Genomic DNA, 13,346 nt, shown 5'->3' with positions numbered 1-13,346 from the left:
AGGAGACCAAGCTGCTCCTCAACTCTATTGGGGGAATTCAAGTGCTGTGTTTGCTGGCATTACTGTAGTGTTGATCTGTTATTCTGATGGGCTTTGAACTAGAATAATCTGTCCCCCCATATTTAGCTCTGTGCAGCAAGACGCAGGCCAGAGACGGGGAGACTGCTGCTGCTGCTGATGTAGTATTTCTCTGATCTGTTGGCGTGATGGATCTGTGAAGGGTCATACACAGCGCAGGTCACCTGACTTGGCACGGGTACATTGCTGGTGCCACGGCTGTGCCAAGTAACTCCAGTTACATCATCACCAGGAAATTGTTCTTCTTTTTCCAGGAATGTGTTGTAATATTTATACAATGGAAACAGTGTAAAGGAATAGGGGCAAAAACATATATATATATATATCTCTTATATATTTAGCCAGATCTGTCACTCAACCCCTGTGGAGAACGTTCCTGTGTAGAACAGTTTCACTTTCATGTGTCTGACGTTCCACCCCCTTGACATCACCTCCCCCCGCCCAGCCAGGGCTACAGTACACGCCCACCATCCACCATTACTCCACAGCCACCATCCACCATTACTCCTGCACATCCCTACCCTCTGACAGGACCCCCGCGACCCCCCTCCCACGATTCGCGGGACCCCCCGCGACCCCCCCTCCCGCGATTTGCGGGACCCCCCCGCGACCCCCCCTCCCGCGATTCACGTGACCCCCGCGACCCCCCCTCCCGCGATTTGCGGAACCCCCGTGACCCCCCCTCCCGCCATTCGCAGGACCCCACACCCCCCCTCCCGCGATTCGCGGGACCCCCGCGACCCCCCCTCCCGTGATTCGCGGGACCCCCGCGAACCCCCCCTTCCGCGATTCGCGGGACCCCCGCTACCCCCCTCCCGCGATTCGCGGACTATTGTTAGACAGCACTTACATCGACAGCCATTACATCGACACCATTAGTTCGACACCTCAATAGGTCGACATGGTTTTAGGTCGACATACCATTAGGTCGACATGTCATTAGGTCGACATGTCATTAGGTCGACTGCTCATTAGGTCGACAGCTCATTAGGTCGACAGCTCATTAGGTCGACACTGCCATTAGGTCGACAGTGTCTATGTCGACAGTCAAAAGGTCGACATGGGTTTTTTCACTGTTTATTGAACCGACATGTGCCGACAGGCGGTATTTCATGCCCTACTATCCACTAGGGCGTGGTGGGAGAATAAAATAGTGTGCCAAGCGCAGCGAGGCACCGTGCCCGAAGCATAGCGAGCGGCTGCGGTACACTTCAAACTGTGTCCATGTCGACTGTGTCGACATTTCGACCAAAAAACAGTGAAAAAAAACATGTCGACCTTTTGACTGTCGACATAGACTCTGTCGACCTAATGGCAGTGTCGACCTAAAAACATGTCGACCTAATGAGCTGTCGACCTAATGAGCTGTCGACATAATGACATGTCTACCTAATGGTATGTCGACCTAAAACCATGTCGACCTATTGAGCTGTCGAACTAATGGTGTCGATGTAAGTGCTGTCTAATATCCGTCCCAGACCCGACCACCCCCTCCTGCGATTCGCTGGACCTCCGCGACCACCCTCTCCCGCAAAACGCGGGACCCCCGCGACCCTCCCGCAAATCGCGGGACCCCAGTGACCCCTCCCTCCCGCGAGCCCCCTCCCGCGATTCGCAGGACCCCTGCATCCTCCTCTCCCGCGATTCGCGGGACCCCTGCGACCCCCCCTCCCGGCATTAAAAGGGCCCCCCGCGACCCCCCTCCCGCAATTCGCACCGCCCCCTCCCGCGTTTCACGGAACCCCCCGTAGCGCCCCCCTCCCGCGATTTGCGGGCCCCCTCGGCACTTCTCGCAATTTGCGACCGCCCCCTAATTCACACATTCGGGGACCCCACCTCCCGCGATTCATGCCCCCCTCACGCAATTCACGGCACCCCCCACACCCCCCTTCCTGCGATTCGCAACCCCCCACGACCCCCCCTCCCACGATTCACGAAAACCCCCGTAGCGCCCCCCTCCCGCAATTTGCGGGCCCCCTCGGCACCTCTCGCGATTTGCGACCGCCCCGTAATTCACACATTCGGGGACCCCCCCTCCCGCGATTCATGCCCCCCTCACGCAATTCACGGCACCCCCCATACCCCCCTTCCTGCGATTCGGAACCCCCCACGACCCCCCCTCCCGCGATTCATGCCCCCTCCCTCGATACACGGACCCCCGCACCACCCCCCTGCGCCCACCCTCCCTTGATTCACGCCCCCCTCATGAAATTCACGGCAACCCCCCACACCCCCCCTCCTGCGATTCATGACCCCTCCCGTGATTCACGGACCCCCGCACCACCCCCCCTTGACTCACGGCACCCCACGCGCCCCTCCCGCAATTCACGGACCTCCGCAACCCCCCCTTCCGCAATTCACTAACCCCGACAACCCCCCTCCCGCAATTTGCGGACCCCCCTTCCCACGATTCAAGCCCCCCCGCACCCCCGCCCACGATTTGCGGACCCCCTCCCGCTAACCGCGGATCCCCACACACCACCCCCCCTCCCGCAATTTGCAGACCCCCCAGACCCCCTTCCGGCAATTCCACCCCCCAGCGGACCACCGCGGCCCCCGCTCCCGCATTTCACGTACCCCCGTGACAATGAGGGATCCTGTACCACCACAAGCAGGTACCGCCCCTAGGTGGGAAATCCGGCCCTGGCTGCCGCACTGCAGGTTTCCCCACTGCCCTCTGCACCAGCGCCACAACTTTTATCAATGTCTTGCCCACATACCACTATTATACAGCCTCCTGCTCTCATGCACGCTCACTCCCTCCCAGTGGGAGGAGACGCTCACCCACTGCCGGGAGCTGCATACTGTCCCCCACCCTCCTCCAGTTCTAGGGATGCCCATCGACCATCAATGATTTTCAAATAATCGATGGTTTATGGCCGATGTTGAATACTTTTGCCATCAATGTGGGAGGACACTGCCCTGCCTCCTGTTCTCCTGCCCCGTAACTTCCGCCAGTGGAGACCCGCTCACCCTGTGTTGCCCACATTCCCCTATCATGCTTTACCGCCCAGCCTCCTGCTCTCATGCACCCTAACTCCCACCCAGTCGGAGGAGACACTGACTCCTGTATTTCTGTGCTGCCACGCTGGACCCTCACCCACTGGCAGAAGCTGCACAGTGTCCACCACCCTCTTTAGTCCCCCGTATGCCCACACACCCCTATCACTACCCAGCTTCCTGCTCTCCTGAACCGTAACTTCCACCACTGGGTAATCGTTGACGCTGTGTTGCCCACATACCCCTATCATGCCTCATATCCCAGCCTCCTGCTCTCATGCACCCTAACTCCTACCCAGTAGGAGGAGACACTGACTCAGGGCCACCGTCCGGTACTCCTGTGCTGCCACGCTGGACCCTCACCCACTGCCAGAAGCTGCAATACAGGGCATCTTTCATACAATTCTAACGTAGCCCCTTACGCCGGTGTGAAGAGCGCCCGTAGGGCGCGATGAATCACCTAGTATATATATATATATATATATATATATATATATACATATAGTCAAATGTTAGGAAATAGGATTCTCCGCGCCTGGCACTCTCTTGCAACGTAATAAAGAGACCTGAAGCTGGTTTTAGTGGGCAACGTTTCGGGAACTTTATTTTAGTCCCTTCGTCAGGACAACACTTATACATGAAACAAACAACATTTAAATACACTTCCCACCACGCACTGCGTTCTCCGCCGCACCGTTCCCTGGAGTCGCGATGACGTCATCCTCCTTCGCCACACTGACGTCTCACCCCGGCTGCATGGTACTAGGCGCCGCTGGAGGCGCAATTGCTTCACCTAGGTAACACAAAATAGTATTCGAAAGATAATAAACACAAGGAGATCGGCAACAATTTCTGGCAGTTCACTAAACATTATAGCCATGCTGTGCCATCAAACTGATAATAACGGCATTATGCAACACATAATAGGAAAAAACTTATAACAAGATGATGCTAAATGTGTACATGGCCAATAATGGTACTAAATGACCATCTTAGAAACCAAGCTATGCGATGGCCCATAGAAGGTAACGTATCCCTCCGGCAGTTCAATTGGCTGGATAGAGAAAAAATAAAAATGAAGAAAAATTAAGGAACATAACTGAGCTTTCAATGGACTATACATGACCAGAAGACCTTTTAAAGGTGGTCAGGATAGCTGCAAGAACATATGTCTTCACAAGAAACACTTCAGAGACATTAATTCATTGCGGCCCAATGGATGTACGGTTTGTAACACATGCATTCATTTGGCCTCTTCCTGTAACAGGATTTTATTCCTGTCACCTCCTCTGTGATTGGGGGGAACCCAATCCATCATTTTATATTTCAGGGAGGCCAATGAGTGACCAAGTTCTCGGAAGTGCCTCGCCACGGGCTGGTCTGATCTGATCCTCTTCCTTCAAGTGCTTGTCGGATACGGCCCGTGGCGAGGCACTTCTGACTTCTAATAACATATGACGCGTGGTAAATATACAGTAATAGCTTGTAGGATGCAGGCGTCAGTGAGCTCCTGGCGAGTCTGCCCCATGCTTTAAAGGGACAAACATTTCCACGGGGAAATAGTTAATATGCCAAAAGTTGGGATCCGGTGGGTCAGGATGCCCGACGCCAAGATCCCAACTGCCGACATTACCGCCAGCCGGAATCCCAGAGCAGAGGGTCTATTCTCCCTCGTGGTGGTCCACTTCCCCCATAGAGGAGGGAGTCCAACCTTGTGGCAAAGGTAACGAGCTACTGTGACCGCAAGGGGCCTCGTTGTGCACCCCCGATGCCGGCCAGGATCTCGTTGTCGAGATATCATACTAAACCCTTTAAACGGCCTTTTTATTTATTTATTTACAGTTTCTTATATAGCGCAGCAGATTACGTTGCGCTTTACAATAGTAGACAGTGATAAAACAAACTGGGTAACAACAGACAGATTTGGGGGTTAGAGGGCCCTGCTGCAAGCTTACAATCTATATTTTTTAAATGACTGACCCTTTAAAACATTGGATCAAGTCGCTGGTGAATTGCCAACATCCGTTGCTCGGTAAGCACCACTGGCCAATCACTGTTGTGGGTTCCGGCACCTTGTTATTGCTCGCCTGCATCACCCTACCCAGCCGCCAATCCCTGCCAGGCAGGATTTAGGCAGAGTTGACGATTCACAGGCCCGGTAACAGGGGGGAAGGGGGGGGGGGGGCAAAGGGGACAACCATACTGGCCCCTGAGTATCATATGGGCCCCAAGATTTCTGTTGCCAGCCCTGTAGACTCAGCCCATCCCCTCATTCTCCTGGCAACAATAAAGTGTATTTTACTGATTCATACTAAGGTTTGGACCATTCACTCCCCAGTCTATAGATGTTATAAGGGTCTTGTCCTCAGAACTCATGGGCTTAGCTATTATCAGTGACATGTTTTCTGAGACTTTCCAGACCACAATCAAATCTTCACATCGGTAATACAATGTGTAATATATTCAGCCATAGTAAAGAACCTCTGCCCTCTCTTCATTATAGTGTATGAAGTGGTCACCATCACCGGAGATGTGCGAGGGGCGGGCACGGACGCCAATGTCTTTATCACCCTTTTTGGGGAGATTGGAATTACTCCCAAGATTCATCTCACCAGCAAGTGAGTATTTCTGAGCACTTAGCCTGTGTGTGCGCATGCGTGGCCTGCTGGAAGCAGAATGGTTGTCGATGCCCCTCCCACATGTACTCGCCATTCATGTGAATGGAAGACAATGATACAAGGGCATTGCACATGGGGCACCTCCAGGAATAAAGGGACGGAAAGGTCAGGTAAGTAGAATTCAGAACAGTCAGGTGCCCTTTGGGCATAGGTGGCCCCATAGGGCACCTGATTCTTTTGTTGTAGCCCCTTGGACAACTGCTACAATAACTTTCATTTGCAGATGTTTTTTTTTGCCCTTCTAATAGTACTAATCTTGTACCATGTAGCAACAGCGCCCCCTTCATGTAACTACTAGCATTGGTCTTGTACCAAGTAGCAACAGTGCCCCCTTCATGTAAATACTAGCATTGGTAGTGTACCATGTAGCAACAGCGCCCCCTTCATGTAAATACTAGCATTGGTCTTGTACCAAGTAGCAACAGCACTCCCTTCATGTAAATACTAGCATTGGTCTTGTACCAAGTAGCAACAGTGCCCCCTTCATGTAAATACTAGCATTGGTCCTGTACCAAGTAGCAACAGCGCCCCCTTCATGCAAATACTAGCATCGGTCTTGTACCAACAGCGCCCCCTTCATGTAAATATAAGCATTGGTCTTGTACCAAATAGCAACAGCGCTCCCTTCATGTAAATACTAGCATTGGTCTTGTACCAAGTAGCAACAGCGCCCCCTTCATGCAAATACTAGCATTGGTCTTGTACCAAATAGAAACAGCGCCCCCTTCATATAAATATAAGCATTGGTCTTGTATCCTGTAGCAACAGTGCCCCCTTCATGTAAATACTAGCATTGGTCTTGTATCCTGTGGCAACAATGCCCCCTTCATGTAAATACTAGCATTGGTCTTGTACCAAATAGAAACAGCGCCCCCTTCATATAAATATAAGCATTGGTCTTGTATCCTGTAGCAACAGTGCCCCCTTCATGTAAATACTAGCATTGGTCTTGTATCCTGTGGCAACAGTGCCCCCTTCATGTAAATACTAGCATTGGTCTTGTACCAAGTAGCAACAGTGCCCCCTTGATGTAAATACTAGCATTGCTCGTGTACCATGTAGCAACAGTGCCCCCTTGATGTAAATACTATCATTGGTCTTGCGCCAAGTAGCAACAGTGCCCCCTTCATGTAAATACTAGCATTAGTCTTGCCCCAAGTAGCAACAGCGCCCCCTTCATGTATATACTAGCATTGGTCTTGTCCCAAGTAGCAACAGCGCCCCCTTCATGTAACTACTAGCATTGGTCTTGTCCCAAGTAGCAATAGCGCCCTTCATGTAAATACTAACATTGGTCTTGTACCAAGTAGCAACAGCGCCCCCTTCATGTAAATACTAGCATTGGTCTTGTACCAAGTAGCAACAGTGCCCCCTTCATGTAAATACTAGCATTGGTCTTGTATCCTGTATCAACAATGCCCCCTTCATGTAAATATAAGCATTGGTCTTGTACCAAGTAGCAACAGCGCCCCCTTCATGTAAATATAAGCATTGGTCTTGTATCCTGTAGCAACAGTGCCCCCTTCATGTAAATATAAGCATTGGTCTTGTATCCTGTAGCAACAGTGCCCCCTTCATGTAAATATAAGCATTGGTCTTGTATCCTGTAGCAACAGCGCCCCCTTCATGTAAATACTAGCATTGGTCTTGTACCAAGTAACAACAGTGCCCCCTTCATGTAAATACTAGCATTGGTCTTGTACCAAGTAGCAACAGTGCCCCCTTCATGTAAATACTAGCATTGCTCGTGTACCATGTAGCAACAGCGCCCCCTTCATGTAAATACTAGCATTGGTCTGTACCATGTAGCAACAGCGCCCCCTTCATGTAAATACTAGCATTGGTCTGTACCATGTAGCAACAGTGCCCCTTCATGTAAATACTATCATTGGTGTTGCGCCAAGTAGCAACAGTGCCCCCTTCATGTAAATACTATCATTGGTCTTGCCCCAAGTAGCAACAGCGCCCCCTTCATGTATATACTAGCATTGGTCTTGCCCCAAGTAGCAACAGCGCCCCCTTCATGTATATACTAGCATTGGTATTGTCCCAAGTAGCAACGGCGCCCCCTTCATGTATATACTAGCATTGGTCTTGTCCCAAGTAGCAACAGCGCCCCCTTCATGTAAATACTAGCATTGGTCTTGTACCAAGTAACAACAGCGCCCCCTTCATGTAAATACGAGCATTGGTCTTGTACCAAGTAGCAACAGTGCCCCCTTCATGTAAATACTAGCATTGCTCGTGTACCATGTAGCAACAGCGCCCCCTTCATGTAAATACTAGCATTGGTCTGTACCATGTAGCAACAGTGCCCCTTCATGTAAATACTATCATTGGTCATGCGGCAAGTAGCAACAGCGCCCCCTTCATGTAAATACTATCATTGGTCTTGCCCCAAGTAGCAACAGCGCCCCCTTCATGTATATACTAGCATTGGTCTTGTCCCAAGTAGCAACAGCGCCCCCTTCATGTAAATACTGGCATTGGTATTGTCCCAAGTAGCAACAGCGCCCCCTTCATGTATATACTAGCATTGGTCTTGTCCCAAGTAGCAACAGCGCCCCCTTCATGTAAATACTAGCATTGGTATTGTCCCAAGTAGCAACAGCGCCCCCTTCATGTATATACTAGCATTGGTATTGTCCCAAGTAGCAACAGCGCCTACTTCATGTAAATCATTGGCGGATTACCCACGGGGCGACAGGGGCGGTCGCCACGGGGCTCCCACACATTCCGGGGCCCCCACACCCGCCACCCTACTGCTGCAGAGATGGCGGGTGAGAGGGTGGCAGGCAGCGGACAGTGGGGTCGGCAGCATGGAGCAGGTCCATGCGGGGGATTTGAAGTCAGTGGCAGGCCAGATTTCAGGATTGGGCGGCAGCGGCAGCACATGGCGGGCAGCGCTGACTGAACCATCAGATCATCCTCAGAAGCTGCCTGGCAGAGCGGCTGTATGCGGCGCAGGGGGACAGGAGATCTTAGATGCTGCCCGCAGAGCGGCGCAGGGGGACAGGACTCAGAGATGTCAGATGTTGCCCGGCATGGCAGCTGTAAGTACGCGGCGCAGGGAGACAGAAGATGTTATGCTGTCACGCTGCACAGCGCTGCGGGCTAGGGATGGCCATCGTTGCCTTTGCCATCAATGGTTGCCATCGATGGCAAAGGTGCAACTGACCATCGATAGTGTAGAAATATGCAATGGATGAGCATCAACGTTTTTACATATTGATGGTCATCCATTTGCATTGATTGATTGGTCTGTGGGCCAATCAAACTGCAGGGGGCGGGGATTCGCAGGTGCACGGTGTCCCGACACCTTGGGGAAAAAGCAAAAAAATAAACTATTCGTTTAAGCTTGACATCGATGGTGGGAAACCATCTGGTTCCCCCCCATCGATGGCAAAACTATTCAATATCGGCCATAAACCATCGATGATTTATAATCATCGGTGGTCGATGGCCATCCCTACATCACAATATGACTTATATCCAGGGGAGACTCCAGAGGGGGGCTGCGGCACAATTCAAAATTCAGATCGGGGAGCCACACCCACTGCCACCAACTGCCATTCCAAACTGACTCACTGGCAGTGGGTGTGGCTCCCCTATTTGAATTTTGAACTGTGCTGCCTGTAGCCGCTCCTCTGGTGCCTCCCCTGCCCATACCCAGTGCTTAGCACAAGTGCGATAACATTCGCTCCACTCTCCGCCTTACTCTGTAGCCACACGCTAATGATTGGCCAAATAAACTAGAGGAACCCAGGTAAGTACATTGCTATAAGGTACATGTGACCTATAGTACAGATCAGTGCTGGTATTTATAGTGTATATGGGGGTTGTGTGGCTGCCTGCAATCACCGGGTATAGGTCATTGGTCGACCCACTTTAGGTCAACCACTGGAAGTCGACACCTGAAATAGGTCAACATAAGCAAAAGGTCGACAGTCAAAAGGTCAACATGACTTTTTCACACACATTTTTTTGCCCCAATTATCGACACAGTCGACATGGACAATATCTAAGTGTAACGTCCCCGCTCGCCATGCTTCGGACGCGGCGACTCACTGCACTCCGCACACTATTTTGTTCTGCCACCATGGTGGAGTGGATGGTAGGGCATGAAATACAGCCTGTCGGCACACGTCGGCTAAAACAAAAACGTGAACAACTTGTGTCAACTTTTTGACTGTCGACCTTTCCATTGTCCACCTAATGACCTTCCGACCCTGTCAACCTATTTCAGGTGTCGATCTAAGCACTGTCGACCTTTAGTGAATGTCGACGTAATGACCCATACCCAATCAGCAGGGTAGAGGTATGACGCGCATTGTGTATTTGATGAGTGCCGTCATTGTTTCTCCTGTTGTTGCCTAAGTGCCTGTGTTGTGTTTTATCCTTGTTACAGCACAGAGAAGAGGTAACCGCACTGTTCCCAGTGTTAGGAGCAGTGGAGCGATCCCTTTATACTCTGTACAGACAGTGGTGGGACTGGTAAAGGAAATACATGGGATTTCAAAAGCCTTCTTTTTGCCATACGCCGAGAATTCGAGTTGTCTGCGTTATTTCCATCTGTCGGAGCGCTCGCTTGGCTGAGCAGAGACAATGACGGGCTGGCTCATCCGCATTGGGTGAGGACCGCGCTATCCTCCACAGCCAGAGGATTAGCCGTCCTTCCCGAGCCGCTGGTTCCGCTCCTAACAAAATCCATTCAACTCATGAGGTCCTCAGCCCCTTGCTTCCCATTCTGCGGCAAAGTGCGACAATCTAATCATTGTGATGCTAAGAATAGCATTTTGATGCTGTTAAATGCAGCATTTAACACTGTGGGGGGAATTTACTTAAGGTCCCCAGACACACTACGATAGCAGCGTGCAATGCGACACGATGTGCGCTCCCGCGGGCATCACATCGCACAGTACAAAAAGTATGTGCTGCACATTCTTTTTGTATTGATCGCATTGCACGCAAATCGCTCGCAAAACGCATGCATTGCGATACGATGAGCCCGATAACGCGTCTCATTGCACGCTGCTATCGCAGCGTGTATGGTGACCTTAAGATGGGAGATCGACTGAAGATGAGATGTTGCCCCTAGCAACCTATCAAAATCTACTTATTTATTTAGCACCTTCTAGAAGATAATAGAATATGATTGGTTGCCTATGGCAACAGACAATCTTTAGAACAATCTTTAGAACTCCGATCTTAGTAAATTAAACCAATAGGGAGATAAAGAGAGGGGGGAGAAAGGGAGAATGGGGAGGAAGGGGGGGGGGGGGAGGTAGAGAGGGGGTGAGAAGACAGAAACACAGATTGAGACTATCAGCAGCGCTTTGGAGGGTGGGGCCTAATCTCAGCATCATTAAGCCCCATCCCCAGTACTGCAAATACCGCGATTCATGGGTCTATGAGGAGGGGACAAGGCTAAAATGCCCCCTCCTTGGAAAGCCAGAATCGCGGTATTTAAGTTCTGACGCCAGGGAGATGCAGGAGGTCTGGGGGGTCCGGCGGCATGCGGGAGGCTTGCCTACCCATTCCAGGAGGGTAGACAACTCTGACTAACCACTGCGCTGATGGGTCAGTTTGTGGTTATCACATGAGGCAATGTATCAAGCACTGAAGAGAGATAAAGTACAGTGCAAATAGCTCCTTCAGGCACCACAAGACAGCGAAGGGCGCCATCTTGTGTCCTGAGCCAGTATTGGCACAGTTCCTTGGGCAGCTGGTGGCATTGCTGCTCTTACTGCAGTTGGTATATTGCACTCCTCCCCACCTTCAGCATTCAGTACTGGGTTCTACACCGTTCCATTATTCGTATGGCAAAAACAACATGTGAAATTTCATGTATTTTATGGCTACATGTTGACCCTGTGTAAGCATGCTAAATGGTTTCCTTTCACAGTACAAAGAGAAGACTATCGCGTACCACACCCGGGATTATCGCACTCCGCTGGCACTCGGCAACGGGCTGCCAGGGCGGCATCTGCTGGTTACGCTGGTAGTCAAATACATGACAAATTAGAATATTTGCACTGTACTTCATGTTTAATGCCGGGATCTCCAGCACTTTAGACCTGGCTTTTGTTGGACTACACCTCCCATCTGTCACTTTATCGGATGACGATGGGAGTTATAATCCGGCAACAGTCAGGCTGGGCAGAGGCTGCCTTTCTTGGTAATAACACCACAGGGCAATTGTGCAATTTTCATGTATTTCATGTATTCTGTAATCAGGTTGGAAAAAATACCTTTGATTTAATATTTTTGCCATAAGGTCAGATACAAATACGGGGAATGCTACTTTTCGCTATCGCCCGCAGGGAAAGACAGTGCTCGCACCAGCGGTGCAACTATAGCACCGCAGCCCCCGCCACCGCGGGGGGGGGCGCCGGGGGCTGCGGTGCTATAGTTACCCCCCCCCCCCCCAATCCCCCGCAGACTTACCTATCGCGCTGGTCCCGGCGGCTCCGTTCTTCTGCTGAGGACCACCACAAAATGGCCGCCCCCATCTAGCACACAGTTCTCTGAAACTGTCTGCTGTATGGGGGCGGCCATTGTGTGGTGGTCCTCAGCAGAAGAACGGAGCCGCCGGGACCAGCGCGATAGGTAAGGCTGCGGGGGATTGGGGGGGGGGGGGTGGTTTGCAAGGGTGGGGGGGTGCCCAAATCTTTGCTACGCCACTGGCTCGCACACACGCAAACACACATATGCTCTCACATACACGCAAACACATTCTGACTAATGAATTCAAAAAGTAAATTAGAAAATTAAATAATATTGTTTTTATGGCAAAATTATTAAGGTCAATTTATTTTTTCACTGACAAAGTATATTGGGGCAGATGTATTAAGCCTTAACAAGAGATAAATGCAAGGGTGATAAGGAGAGATAAACGTCCAGCCAATCACCTCCTTACTGACTTTTTTCAAACACAGCCTGTAACATGGCAGTAAGGAGCTGATTGGCTGGGCATTTATATCTCCTTATCACCCTTGCGTTTATCTCTTGTTAAGGCTTAATCCATCTGCCCCATTGTATCTACGTGATGTTGTCTGGTAAATAGTGAAACAACAATATAGGGTTCTGTGGGTGATTTTTACAATAAGCGAATATAAAGTTATAGTGATATCCGTTCCCTTCAAGTAATGTTAGTGTTCAGCTTATAACCGGCACTAGAAGAATAACGGTTTTCATTTTACCACTCGCGATGAGTCACGTATTGCACACGTGTCCAATATAACCTATATTGGAATCATGCTATCCAGTCCCTGGGGAACCCTAAAGCTGGGTACACACTATACAATGTTACTGAACAATATGCACTGATAACGATATTGTGCGTATCGTTCAGTGTGTACCCAGTGTATCATTAACATTGTGTTCTCCCACAGATTGTTAACGATATACCTGATCATCTGAACATGCAGTACAGTCTGACGATAATCGCAGTGACTGCATGTTCTGTGGGGGTGACGGCACTGAATTAAATCATTAAAGATATCGTTTCGTGCTTACCCGTTAGTCATCCATTTTTGCACCACTGACCATATCCCATATCATTATACACTGTGCCGATATCGCACAGTG

At 50.6% G+C, this 13,346-nt stretch overlaps 1 protein-coding gene across 1 annotated transcript in view; it reads left to right on the top strand.

Annotated features, from left to right (window-relative positions):
- LOXHD1 (lipoxygenase homology PLAT domains 1) overlaps window positions 1–13,346 on the top strand; it is a 188,495-nt gene that overhangs the window by 86,549 nt on the left and 88,600 nt on the right. Inside the window, exon 7 of the mRNA XM_083155329.1 lies at window positions 5,582–5,696. Coding sequence (XP_083011455.1) covers window positions 5,582–5,696 — 115 coding nt within the window. The remainder of the gene's footprint in view (window positions 1–5,581; window positions 5,697–13,346) is intronic.

The sequence above is a fragment of the Crinia signifera genome, chromosome 1, assembly GCF_055691185.1.
Source record: "Crinia signifera chromosome 1, ASM5569118v1, whole genome shotgun sequence".
NCBI classification, from domain to species: Eukaryota; Metazoa; Chordata; class Amphibia; order Anura; family Myobatrachidae; genus Crinia; species Crinia signifera.
This window is presented reverse-complemented; position numbering and strand designations above follow the sequence as displayed.